At 39.0% G+C, this 14,574-nt stretch overlaps 1 protein-coding gene across 9 annotated transcripts in view; it reads left to right on the forward strand.

Annotated features, from left to right (window-relative positions):
* The window catches only part of CDK14 (cyclin dependent kinase 14), a 674,504-nt gene that overhangs the window by 314,632 nt on the left and 345,298 nt on the right, over positions 1-14,574 (forward strand). For all 9 annotated transcript variants that reach the window (XM_045053225.1, XM_045053222.1, XM_045053223.1 and 6 more), the window contains one exon: positions 13,533-13,656. In XM_045053225.1, coding sequence (XP_044909160.1) covers positions 13,533-13,656 — 124 coding nt within the window. The remainder of the gene's footprint in view (positions 1-13,532; positions 13,657-14,574) is intronic.

Raw genomic sequence — 14,574 nt, forward strand, 5'->3', positions numbered from 1 at the left:
AAGTTCTTTGTAAATTTTGGATACTAACCCTTTATCTGATATGTCATTTGCAAATATCTTCTCCCATTCTGTCGGTTGCCTTTTAGTTTTGCTGATTGTTTCCTTCACTGTGTATAAGCTTTTTATTTTGAGAGGTCCTAATAGTTCATTTTTGCTTTTGTTTCCCTTGCCTCTGGAGACATGTTGAGTAAGAAGTTGCTGCGGCCGAGATCAAAGAGGCTGTTGCCTGCTTTCTCCTCGAGGATTTTGATGGCTTCCTCTCTCATGTTTAGGTCTTTCATCCATTTTGAGTTTATTTTTGGGTATGGTGTAAGAAAGTGGTCCAGGTTCTTTTTTCTGCATGTTGCTGTCCAGTTTTCCCAGCATCACTTGCTGAACAGACTGTCTTTATTCCATTGGATATTTTCTGCTTTGTCAAAGATGAGTTGGCCATACGTTTGTGGGTCCATTTCTGGGTTCTGTATTCTGTTCCATTGATCTGAGTGTAAGACACTGTCATTTTTTCATTGTATACGCTTGCCTCTTTTGTCATAGATTAATTGACCGTATAAGCATAGATTTATTTCTCAGCCATCCCCCTATCTTTTTTAAAAAGTTGTATTCATATCTTATCAATTGATATTAAGACAATTCATGTTGACTTAGTGTCTAGGATGTTACTTTAGACATTAAAATCATTTTAAATTTCATTTATTACTATTCATTGTGTGTTAAAAAAAAAAAAGAAAGACCCTTTAGTTAGGGGAGAGTAGCAAGCATACATTCACAAATGTAGTTGAGAAAAACTTGTATTTCATGTAATTTCTTTTAGTTCTAAAAAGTGCATATCGATGAGGTCAGTTTTATAACTCTGTATTGACAAATAGAAACCTCATAACAACAGGTCTTAAGAAGATTATATGATCCAAATTCCTTGAAACAACTGTTTCAGGTTTTTTCTTGGAAACTTATGTTGGATAACTATTAAAGCCAATACCTTAAGTTTGACTATCTTGTTTCTAGTTATCTGGGGAATATTTCTAGTGCTAATTTTAGGGTTTTGACCAACTTTATTAAAGGGAAAATTCTCACCCTCAGCCTTACCAGCTTGCTTCATTATATACACAAACCCTAATAATGTGGAAACCTACTTACTATATTAGAACTTCTTTCAGGGAACTTGGCAAAACAAAGATCTGTCTTTCAATCCCTTTTGACTCCTTTTAAATATCCCAGCTCTGGTTCCCAAGGTTTCAATCTGCCTGCTTAAGGCGGGTGTCTCTGTGTCTTGAACAACACCTTGCTTGATATCTACCATTGCCCTGAGGCTAGAAGAAAAGACAGAGTGGGTGGCCAATTTACCTGGTATGCTCAAAGATCACAGAAAGTGTGTAAAATCTTTCCCCGAAGAGCTTTCCCAAGTCCCAGCAGTTCTCATTTTTGGAGTTCTTCCTCTCCAGAAATACATCCTCTTTAGGAATAAGATATTAATGTTGAAATATTTTAGACAATGTGTATTAAATAGTTGTTACATTTTCTTGAAATGATAAAATGTTATGTATCTCAGTACCTTGAAGGAGTAGAGCAAAGGAGAAGACCATTGAATGAAAGATCTCAAAAAGGACAAAAAGTGGCAAGACAAGCTCCCCCTGCTACTCAGATATTCCAAAAGCTGCACCTGTCTGTAGTACGTGGCAAAAAAAGTACATACCTACAACCTGATGCCTGGGCATGAATATCTGTGTTTTACACCATCCAGTAATACATTTCACACCATCAAGTGTGTCTAAAGTGACGCAAATTATACCATAATATTTATTTCTGTCTCCCTTACATCTCTATGTAACATTCTAATTATTCTTTTTAAAAACTTTAACACATCAAACTGCGATGATGTTTTATAAAATAGAAAGTGTTTGGCACGAGTTCTGTATATTGTATTCGAAATTAGGATTTGGTATTTGCATCAGGTATTTGCACATTTGAACGTCACCTAAGTGAAATGAATCATACTGTGGCCTTTAAAAATTGAAGAAGACCTACTCTTGTAATGAAACCAATCTCTGATGTATATTATAAAATATTTTGACATTTATCAGATAAACTCAAAGTTTCTAATTATTTTTCATCTCTAGAAAGCTTGATGTCTGCATAATTTCATGTTTGCATAGCCTATGGGTTTTTAAACAATACAGTTGTTAAACATATTATTTGAAGTATTTATTGCCCATGTACAACTTTGGTTTATTTGCCATTGTCATATTTTCTGGCCTTAGATTCACACAATGTATAGCTATTCAAATAGTACACATACTGAAAAAAAAATCAAACAGTACAGAAGCAGTACCCTTAATTTTGAGTGTCAGAGCAAGACAACAATAGGTTCAAATATTAGTATTACCTCTTACTTGCTAGGTGTCCCTTTGGCCAATTCATTTAATTTCTCTGAGCCTTTGTTTCTTTATCTGTGAAATAGGGATAATAGCATCTATCTGGCAGAAGTGTTGGGAGGATTAAATTACCTAAATGAGTGTAAAACAGTGCAATGTCTGTCATAGTAATCACTTAATAAGTGGCAGTTATTATACTCTTCGGTTATTCATAAAATTATGAAATGATACAATATCGCAATGTGAATGACTGTTAAAGATAACTAATACTCAGCCAGTCATTTAAGTTACAGAGATGAGAGATTTAAGATACAGAGATGTTAAACTTGGTCCCCAGAAGGCAAAAAAAGTATGTGAACTAAATGTCTTTGTAAGAACTGGTTGTATACCATAAGACATAGGGTCCATTGCTAATAGTTCTAATAAGCTTTCTGTAAGCCCCGAGAGACTCTAGACATTCCTCAAAGAAAGTTGACCCATGACAATCTATAAGATGTTCACTGTGCTTAGTCTCACATTAAGTGGAACCACAGATATTAAATAATGCATGCGTTTCAGACCATTCACAAAACCTAATGACTGTAAACATAGAGATAAAGAACATCTGGGATTGGAGGAGGGGAAGATGGCGGCGTAGGAGGACGCTGGGCTCACTGCGTCCTGCTGATCACTTAGATTCCACCTACACCTGCCTAAATAACCCAGAAAACCGCCAGAAGACTAGCAGAACGGAGTCTCCGGAGCCAAGCACAGATGAGAGGCCCACGGAAGAGGGTAGGAAGGGCAGAGAGGCGGTGCGGGCTGCACGGACTGGCGGGAGGGAGCCGGGGCGGAGGGGCAGCCTCTCGGCCAAGCAGAGCCCCCGAGTCTGGCTTGCAAAAGCAGAGGGGCCGGACAGAGTGTGTTCCTACAGCAAGAGGGACTTGACATCTGGAAGGTCATAAGCTAACAGCTCTGCTCGGAGAGCAGGAAGGCTGGAGGACAACGGGAGGGAGAGTTGCTGAGCCCCTGGATGACAGAGCTCAGGTTGACGGGGAACAAAGGGGCTCGCCAGCGCCTTCTCCCTCGCCCATCCCCCAGCCAAAATCTCAAAGGGAACCAGTCCCTGCCAGGGAACTTGCTTGCACCGTGCAAAAACCCAACATTGTGCTTCTGCAGATCCATCCCTCCGCAGCAGGTCTGACTCCCTCCGCATGCCGCAGGGCCCCTCCCTAAGTGGATCACGGAAGGATAAGCAAGCTGAGCCTGCCCCTCCCACCCCTGTGCACCTTGCCCATCCACCCAGCTAATACGCCAGATCCCCAGCACCACAAGCCTGGCAGTGTGCAAGTAGCCCAGACAGGCCATGCCACCCCACAGTGAATCCCACCCCTAGGAGAGGGGAAGAGAAGGCACACACCAGTCTGACTGTGGCCCCAGTGGTGGGCTGGGGGCAGACATCAGGTCTGACTGCGGCCCCGCCCACCAACTCCAGTTATACACCACAGCACAGGGGAAGTGCCCTGCAGGTCCTCACCACTCCAGGGACTATCCAAAATGACCAAACGGAAGAATTCCCCTCAGAAGAATCTCCAGGAAATAACAACAGCCAATGAACTGATCAAAAAGGATTTAAACAATGTAACAGAAAGTGAATTTAGAATAATAGTCATAAAATTAATTGCTGGGCTTGAAAACAGTATAGAGGACAGCAGAGAATCTATTGCTACAGAAATCAAGGGACTAAGGGACAGTCAGGAGGAGCTAAAAAATGCTATAAATGAACTGCAAAATGAAATGACCACAGCTCGGATTGAAGAGGCAGAGGAGAGAATAGGTGAACTGGAAGAAAAAATTATGGAAAAAGAGGAAGCTGAGAAAAAGAGAGATAAAAAAAATCCAGGACTATGGGGGGAAAATTAGAGAAATAAGTGATGCACTAAAGAGAAATCATCTACGCATAATTGGTATTCCAGAGGAGGAAGAGAGAGGGAAAGGAGCTGAAGGTGCACTTGAAGAAATAATAGCTGAGAACTTCCCTGATCTGGGGAAGGAAAAAGGCATTGAAATCCAAGAGGCACAGAGAACTCCCTTCAGACGTAACTTGAATCCATCTTCTGCACGACATCATAGTGAAACTGGCAAAATACAAGGATAAAGAGAAAATTCTGAGCAGCTAGGGATAAACGTGCTCTAACATATAAAGGGAGACCTATAAGACTCGTGACCGATCTCTCTACTGAAACTTGGCAGGCCAGAAAGGAATGGCAGGAGATCTTCAATGTGATGAACAGAAAAAATAGGCAGCCGAGAATCGTTTATCCAGCAAATCTGTCATTTAGAATAGAAGGAGAGATAAAGGTCTTCCCAAACAAACAAAAACGGAAGGAATTCATCACCACTAAACCAGCCCTCCAAGAGATCCTAAGGGGGATCCTGTGAGACAAAGTCCCAGAGATATCACTACAAGCATGAAACCTACAGACATCACAATGACTCTAAACTCATATCTATCTTTCTATAATAACACTGAATGTAAATGGACTAAATGCACCAACCAAAAGACATAGGGTATCAGAATGGATGAAAAACAAGACCCATCTATTTGCTGTCTACAAGAGACTCATTTTAGACCTGAGGACACCTTCAGATTGAAAGTGAGGGGATGGAGAACTATTCATCATGCTACTGGAAGTCAAAAGAGAGCTGGAGTAGCCATACTTATATCAGACAAACTAGACTTTAAATTCTTTAACAAGAGATGAAGAAGGGCATTATATAATAATTACAGGGTCTATCCATCAGGAAGAGCTAACAATTATAAATATCTATGCACCGAATATGGGAGCCCCCAAATATATAAATCAATTACTCACAAACATAAGCAACCTTATATTGGTAAGAATGTGGTAATTGTAGGGGACTTTAACACCCCACTTACAACAATGAATAGATCATCTAGACATATGGCCAATAAAGAAACAAGGGCTCTGAATGATACATTGGATCAGATGGACTTGACAGATATATTATAAGTCTGCATCCCAGAGCAACAAATATACTTTCTTCTCGAGTGCACATGGAACATTCTCCAAGATAGATCACATACTGGGTCACAAAACAGCCCTTCATAAGTATACAAGAATTGAGATCATACCATGCATACTTTCAGACCACAATGCTATGAAGCTTGAAATCAACCACAGGAAAAAGTCTGGAAAACCTCCAAAAGCATGGAGGTTAAAGAACGCCCTACTAAAGAATGAGTGGGTCAACCAGGCAATTAGAGAAGAAATTAAAAAAATACATGGAAACAAATGAAAATGAAAATACAACAATCCAAACACTTTGGGATGCAGCGAAGGCAGTCCTGAGAGGACAATACATTGCAATCCAGGCCTATCTCAAGAAACAAGAAAAATCCTAAATACAAAATCTAACAGCACACCTAAAGGAAATAGAAGCAGAAAAGCAAAGACACCCCAAACCCAGCAGAAGAAGAGAAATAATAAAGATCAGAGCAGAAATAAACAATATAGAATGGAAAAAAACTGTAGAGCAGATCAATGAAACTAAGAGTTGGTTTTTTGAAAAAATAAACAAAATTGATAAACCTCTAGCCAGGCTTCTCAAAAAGAAAAGGGAGATGACCCACATAGATAAAATCATGAATGAAAATGGAATTATTACAACCAATCCTTCAGAGATACAAGCAATTATCAGGGAATACTATGAAAAAATATATGCCAACAAACTGGACAACCTGGAAGAAATGGACAAATTCCTAAACACCCACACACTTACAAAACTCAATCAGGAGGAAATAGAAAGCTTGAACAGACCCATAACCAGTGAAGAAATTGAATCAGTTATCAAAAATCTCCCAACACATAAGACTCCAGGACCAGATGGCTTCCCAGGAGAGTTCTACCAGACATTTAAAGCAGAGATAATACCTATCATCCTTCTCAAGCTATTCCAAAAAATGGAAAGGGAAGGAAAACTTCCAGACTCATTCTATGAAGCCAGTATTACTTTGATTCCTAAACCAGACAGAGACCCAGTAAAAAGAACTAAAGTCCAATATCCCTGATGAATATGGATGCAAAAATTCTCAACAAGATACTAGCAAATCGAATTCAACAGCATATAGAAAGAATTATTCACCATGATCAAGTGGGATTCATTCCTGGGATGCAGGCCTGGTTCAACATTTGCAAATCAATCAACGTGATACATTACATTAATAAAAGAAAAGATAAGAACCATATGATCCTGTCAATCGATGCAGAAAAGGCATTTGACAAAATTCAGCATCCTTTCTTAATAAAAACCCTCGAGAAAGTCGGGATGGAAGGAACATACTTAAAGATCATAAAAGCCATTTATGAAAAGCCCACAGCTAACATCATCCTCAACGGGGAAAAACTGAGAGCTTTTTCCCTGAGATCAGGAACATGACAGGGATGTCCACTCTCACTGCTATTGTTTATCATAGTGTTGGAAGTTCTAGCATCAGCAACCAGACAACAAAAGGAAATCAAAGGCATCAAAATTGGCAAAGACGAAGTTAAGCTTTCACCTTTTGCAGATGACATGATATTATACATGGAAAATCTGATAGACTCCACCAGAAGTCTGCTAGAACTGATACGTGAATTTAGCAAAGTTGCAGGATACAGAATCAATGTGCAGAAATCAGTTGGAATCTTATACACTAATAATGAAGCAACAGAAAGACGAATAAAGAAACTGATCCCATTCACAATTGCACCAAGAAGCATAAAATACCTAGGGATAAATCTAACCAAAGATGTAAAAGATCTGTATGCTGAAAACTATAGAAAGCTTATGAAGGAAATTGAAGAAGATATAAAGAAATGGAAAGACATTCCGTGCTCGTGGATTGGAAGAATAAATATTGTCAAAATGTCAATACTACCCAAAGCTATCTACACATACATGCAATCCCAATCAAAATTGCACCAGCATTCTTCTCAAAGCTAGAACAAGCAATCCTAAAATTCATATGGTACCACAAAAGGCCCCAAATAGCCAAAGTAATTTTGAAGAAGACCAAAGCAGGAGGCATCACAATCCCAGACTTTAGCCTCTACTACAAAGCTGTAATCATCAAGACAGCATGGTAGTGGCACAAAAACAGAGCACAAAAACACATAGACCAATGGAATACCCCAGAACTAGACCCACAAATGTATGGCCAACTAATCTTTGACAAAGCAGGAAAGAACATCCAATGGAAAAAAGACAGTCTCTTTAACAAATGGTTCTGGGAGAACTGGACAGCAACATGCAGAAGGTTGAAACCAGACCACTTTCTCACACCATTCACAAAAATAAACTCCAAATGGATAAAGGACCTGAATGTGAGACAGGAGACCATCAAAACCCTAGAGGAGAAAGCAGGAAAACACCTCTCTGACCTCAGTCGTAGCAATTTCTCACTTGACACATCCCCAAAGGCAAGGGAATTAAAAGCAAAAATGAACTACTGGGACCTTATGAAGATAAAAACCTTCTGCACAGCAAAGGAAATAACCAACAATACTAAAAGGCAACCAACGGAATGGGAAAAGATATTTGCAAATGACATTTTGGATAAAGGGCTAGTATCCAAAATCTATAAAGAGCTCACCAAACTCCATACCCGAAAAACAAATAATCCAGTGAAGAAATGGGCAGAAAACATGAATAGACACTTCTCTAAAGAAGACATCCGGATGGCCAACAGGCACATGAAAAGATGCTCAATGTCACTCCTCATCAGGGAAATACAAATCAAAACCACACTCAGATATCACCTCACGCCAGTCAGAGTGGCCAAAATGAACAAATCAGGAGACTATAGATGCTGGAGAGGATGTAGAGAAATGGGAACCCTCTTGCAGTGTTGGTGGGAATGCAAAGTGGTGCAGCCACTCTGGAAAACAGTGTGGAGGTTCCTCAAAAATTAAAAATAGACCTACCCTATGACGTAGCATTGCTAGGAATTTACCCAAGGAGTACTGGAGTACTGGAGTACTGATGCATAGGGGCACTTATACCCCAATGTTTATAGCAGCACTCTCAACAATAGCCAAACTATGGAAAGAGCCTAAATGTCCATCAACTGATGAATGGATAAAGAAATTGTGGTTTATAAACACCATGGAGTACTACGTGGCGATGAGAAAGAATCAAATATGGCCCTCTGTAGCAACGTGGATGGAACTGGAGAGTGTTATGCTAAGTGAAATAAGCCATACAGAGAAAGACAGATACCATATGTTGTCACTCTTATGTGGATCCTGAGAAACTTAACAGAAACCCATGGGGGAGGGGAAGGAAAAAAAAAGAGGTTAGAGTGGGAGAGAGCCAAAGCATAAGAGACTCTTAAAAACTGAGAACAAACTGAGGGTTGATGGGGGGTGGGAGGGAGCGGAGGGTGGGTGGTGGGTATTGAGGAGGGCACCTTTTGGGATGAGCACTGGGTGTTGTATGGAAACCAATTTGACAATAAATTTCAAAAAAAAAATCTGATCACACATCTTTAGACTTTGAAAGATGGGGGTGGGGAGTATAAATCTTGTTGCTCACTGCCAGCGCCAGGAATTCTTCTGAGTAATAAAACATATCGAGTCCAATAATGTGTGCTTTTTCCTGACTTAAAAAGTTTTGATAAAAGGCCTATCTTGTTTGTTTTTTGTTTTTGTTTTTGTTTTTTTACCTGCTTAAACCCTAAAGATTCCATAAGGGAATGGATGAAGTATTCGAAGTATTCCTGAGAAGTATATACCATGGCACTAAGAATATGAGCTGTTTCCTGCTGGGGATGACAAGACAACTGAGCTATAGATAGATCTGCTGCTGGCAGAAGTGTCCCTGTTCATCAGATCATTGCTATTTTAAGGCATTTTCCCATTGGGGTTTGTACTGCAGAAAGTGAACATATTCAAACTAGAGTATAAATCCTCAGTGATCATATTGAAGAATTTGGAGGAATCCTTTTATAAAGTTGAAGAGAATATCCTGAGGTGACAAAGTATTCTTAGGAAGGCCTTATGGCTACTACATAGAAAGATGGGAAGAGAGTTTCACATCTGTTGGTAATACTTATCAACTTCAGTACCTAAAGTTATGTTATTAATTGCTGAGAGGATTTTAAATAGCAGAAACAAATCTAGGAATCATATGCTCATTACATAATATGCTAATTGAGACTTATACAAACTTGGGTTCACTTATTAAAGCACTTTCATTATATTGGGCATATGTCTGTATTCATCCATGCATTTACCAAGCATCAACCTCGTTTAAGATGAGGAGGTGTAATGGAAAGTTCACAGGCACTGTGTGATGGTTTGGATGATTTTGAGTAAGTTTCTTGTGCATTTAGAGCTACAGCTTTCTTATTTAAGAGAAAAGAAAAAATACAGGATTATTGATGAAAAGGATTAAATGTTATATGCAAGAGTGCTTGAAACAGCTTTTAAACTAGAATTTGCCCTCAATTATTATTAGGCCCCTTCTTTTTGGTATCTGAGATTCCATCCACATTTACCAAGTTTTATTAGCAAATACCCACAATGACTTTTACTCTTTGGTGGTCCTCCTTCTCACAGTGTCCTCTGGTTTTCAAAATGATCAAGTGTAGCTTATTGTGCAATGATTTATACAATCAAGTCAAGTGGCTTTCTCAAAAATTTATGTGGTGAAGTTAGGTATTTGCCTGCTTGCCTAACGGAAGAGATTCCCTAACATGTGAATTCTCAAGACATTTCCAAAGAGCATAGCCTTGTGTTTAACTGAGCATGGCCACTGCTACCCACAGCCTTCCCCTGGCCGGCAGTGCATACTCTCTTAAGCCCATTAAGTTATGGACTTTTAACCCATATTTTTCTAATGTTTTTAGTGAAGTCTGCTGTGGTCCCTATTGCCACCATTACTTTTGTGATGGTGAGTTGGTAGGTTTATGGTTTCATATATTGTCTTTTCTTTATATGGGTTTTTCTTCTTAATTTATCTAGTGACCTGCTTGCTTGGTCGTTTCACCTTGTGCATCTAGTGACTGTTCAATTTGATTTCCTATTAAAATTTTATGTGTGATGAATTCTCTTTTCAGAGTGACAAGTTTCCTGTGATTTATCCCTTCCATAGCCTGCTATTCATATTATGGCAGGATTAATTCTACTTTTTTAAAAAATTTTGGCTAGACCCTCCCTCCTCTGTGCCTATGGTACACTCAGTTTGCTTTACTGTTGCAGTGCAGACTTAACTTTAAGTGGTAGCCATCTGTTTATGTGTCTCTCATACCTAGTGGGTTGTGAACTTCTGGAGTCCAGGGACTACATCTAATACCTTATTCATCTTTGCATCCCTCTTGCTTGACAGCACCTAACATGGCACAGGGTTGGCCCTTAGTAAATCCTGAATGAATTTATTCTATGGAGATTTGTTCTGACTTAACTTGTGCATTGCTCAAAGAGCTAAAATACGTTTGGGGCTATAACAATGTTTGAGGCGGTATGTCATGTCTGGGCTTAGTTTATCATGTACACAATTGTAATTGGAGTGTGTAGTTGCATCCTTCCCTGACACCAGTTTTCTTAATCTCCTTTAATATGATATTCCATTTTAATAGCTTCCATGTTAGCATGAGGATTATATATTTTCACTAATTAGTAAAGGTATTAAAAGAAGAGCCCTTTGGGACTGCCTGATTTACCCACTTCTACACTTAGCATCTAGAAAACCCCGTTGCATGGTTCCCTGTCCGTTGTTTTTGTATATGCTTCATCCAGATCTCTCTACATTCAGTTCTGTATTCACATTACTGGTATAGGAGTGTCACCTGTGTCCCCAGGTTAGGAGGATGCTTAAAGCACACAGTCTTGGAGGCAGGAAAATACCGTATACTGTAGACACAGGCAAAGGCTGCCCCTGAAGCACAGAGGGGGAGCACCTCACATGCACCTGTAGAGGGAGTGAAGGCCTGGGGAGGTGGTCAAGGAGGAGCAGTTCTTGAGGTGAGACTTAAGAAATGCATGGAGAATAACAGACAAAGGGGAAAGGGAGCTTTTTTGTCAGAAAAGAGGCAGGAATAAAGGTAAAGGTTTGAAGAGCAGTGTGCTCAGAGTGTGGGGTTGGGCAAGATTGCTTGAAATCAAGGAGCATGGAGTGATGACTCCTGGGCAACCAGCTGTAGCCAGCCTTGAAGGCTGTGCTATTACACACCCAGACCTCATTCTGTCAGTGGGAGGAAGCAGCTTCTATGCCAACATTTTGCCTACCTGTGTTGATTTCTGGCCAAGATTCCTATAGTGAAGTGGTTAAGATTGTGGACTTTGGAATCCAACTGCCTGGGTTTGAGTCCTGGCTCCAGCACTTATTGCTGTACAACTTTGAGAAACTGTGCTTAGTTTCCTCATCACTAATACAGAGATAATAGTAGTACCTCTTTCACTAGAATTGTTGCAGCGATTAAATTAGGTTGTATTCTATGATACATACATAGAATGGCACCTGGTACTTGCTCTCTGTTAAATTAAAACTCATTGCCACAGCTAAATGGACAATCACATTCTGGTAAGTGTCTAGTAGGCCCCTAAGGTCAGTTAGCACCTTGCGGAAGGCCAAACTTCCTTTTTAAAATCAGTTTATTTTTGAAATCAAATGTATTTGTTATGTGGCCTGCTTTTGCCTTTTTGTTTAAAGCTTTTGAAAACACAAAGTAACTTTATTTGCTCACTTTCTCCCTTGTAAAACTGAGAGTATGGATTTTCTTCAAAATTGAAAGCATTAGGCTTCAGGATGCAGGGGTTATTAGGAGTGAAAAGTGAAGCTGGAAGCTGCTGGTGATGGTGTTAAGTCTTTCCATCTGCTACACAGGAAGGGTTGAGAGGAGGAGTCTAGAGAGATGTTTGCTTCCTGAGGTTCTCGAGCCACTAATTCAATGTAGGCTAACACAGAACAGACTTTTCCTTTCTGATGCTTAGATTCTGGAAAGACTGATCGTAGGCCTTCACTGCTCCATAGCATATGTCATCAATACAAAGATACTGAAATGAATTTGTCTCACTGCGATTTCAAAGTATCCACCCTGTAAAAAATATACCTGGCTTTTCTAGCCCCCAGTTAGGTGGAAAATATTCCAGAAATGCTAGTTTCCAGGGGCTCTCAAGGAGTTGCCAATCCTTTCCATTTAAATATTCTGGAATCCTTCTATCATCAATCTTTGACAACTAACTCATTTAAAATATCCCTGAGATAGCTAAATATATAGACTGGAATACCATTTTTATTTTTGTTTTAAAAGAGCAGTTTTTAAAAACTAGAAATTATTAAGATTATTTGTTAGGTGAGTTATTTTAAAATATTTCCTTTTTCATAAATAGGATTTTGGAAACCCTCGCAAATCACATTTTGTTATTATCAAAGTAGAAACATTTGATGTGATCCAGTGTGAAACCAGAGAAGGCCATAAGTCAGTTTTTAAAATTATTTCCTACAAAAGTATTGCTCTTGAATTCTTGGTTTCTCTGTTTTCTGTTTCCTTAGGATAGGTCTGCTTTGTAATTAGTGAAGGTGCATGTCTGTCTTTAGGCAACAGCCTAATCTCTATGGCCATATGTGCAAAAGCAGTATAATTACAATGTAGTATTAATTGGGCCATGTGACTTTCGCTTTAATTATTTGAAATTATCTTATCTTTCCATTGCTTAAAGCATGTCAGTGGGTGAATCATTGGATAACATGTTTATGTCATTTTTGTAGAATTAAATATGTGCACATTTACATAAACTAGGTAAAAAATTCTACATCTTTTGATAATGTTATGGATAGATCTTTTTCTCTGTCTCAAGCATCAATATAAGCCTGAGGAAATCAGATGTTACAAAGAATTGATCCTTTACATTTTGCTTAATTCATAGAGTGCCGATTGGATTCTCGATTTCTGGCTGAGGAGGGTATCACTCTGGGTTGACATAAGTTGGTAGCAATTTTCAGATTTACTTGTTAACAAATTAGAGATTCCCATACTTTTATGCATGTTCTCTAAATAATTTGGGTAGGAAATTTAGTGATCGGTACCCATTTTTACTAAATACAAGTAGTTGGCTGACTGTGTAGAAACTGGCATTTATCTGTGTTCAGATTTTAACTTTTGTCTCCCTGTTTTTTCAGTTGTTTTTATTTCAGTTGCTGCGAGGGCTGTCTTACATCCACCAGCGTTATATTTTGCACAGAGACCTGAAACCACAGAACCTTCTGATCAGTGACACGGGGGAGTTAAAGCTGGCAGATTTCGGTAGGAAAGCAGTTAATTACCAGTCTATTTTGTCACACTGTAAGAATGCCAGGCAGATGGTGGCACTCCATTTGTTTAGGTGTGCTTCTTCTATCATTATAGATCATGGTAAAATTTTATCAGGAGTGAAGGAATTTTTTTTTTATGATCAACATCATGCTTAGTGGATTTTTAAAACATTCACACTGCTTTTTAGAGTCTTGAATAATCATAAACATAAATCAGATCTCATATATTTCCAAAGGAGAAGGCAGTAAAATTTTGAGCATAAACTATATTAAAAGAAATCTATTTTTTTTTTCACTTTTTCTTATAAAAATGCCAAACACATTCAAAAGTAGAAGGGTAGTATAAGGACCCCTCATTACCCATCACCCAGCTTCAACAATTATCAATATATTGTCAGACCTGAAGAAACCTTAATTTAAGCCTCTGGACTTTGGTGGGGGGCATTCCAAAATATATTCAGTAGTATATGTTGCCCTACAGTTTTAATAATTTAAAAATCTAGGGCCAGTGTTAAGCTTTCCAGAAATGACTGTTTCAAGATTTCTCAATAATTTTATAAAAGTAGACACAGATTCTGATTTAAAAGCTGTGGTTTTAAGTCATTATAAGTCATCCCTTCCTTAAAGTTTTAAGCTTGGTGTCTTGCAGCTTAGAAGCTTTCTCCAAACTCTGTGTTGAGCACACAAAAGGGAGCAGAACCTTTGTGTCATCCATGCTGACTCCCCTCCCCTCATCAAGGGTGACATTCCTGCGTTACCCTGGCTCTGTCACAGCAGAGAGGGTGCTGAGTTGATTCCCGGCACCAGGGGATGCTGATGGCAGCATGATATGTTGACAGTGCATTGCCTCAATTATTTTTGAATACATATTCTGATTAGAAATTTGTTCCATTAAGAGTGGAATGGAAAT

The sequence above is a fragment of the Felis catus genome, chromosome A2 (genome assembly GCF_018350175.1).
Source record: "Felis catus isolate Fca126 chromosome A2, F.catus_Fca126_mat1.0, whole genome shotgun sequence".
Taxonomy (NCBI): Eukaryota; Metazoa; Chordata; class Mammalia; order Carnivora; family Felidae; genus Felis; species Felis catus.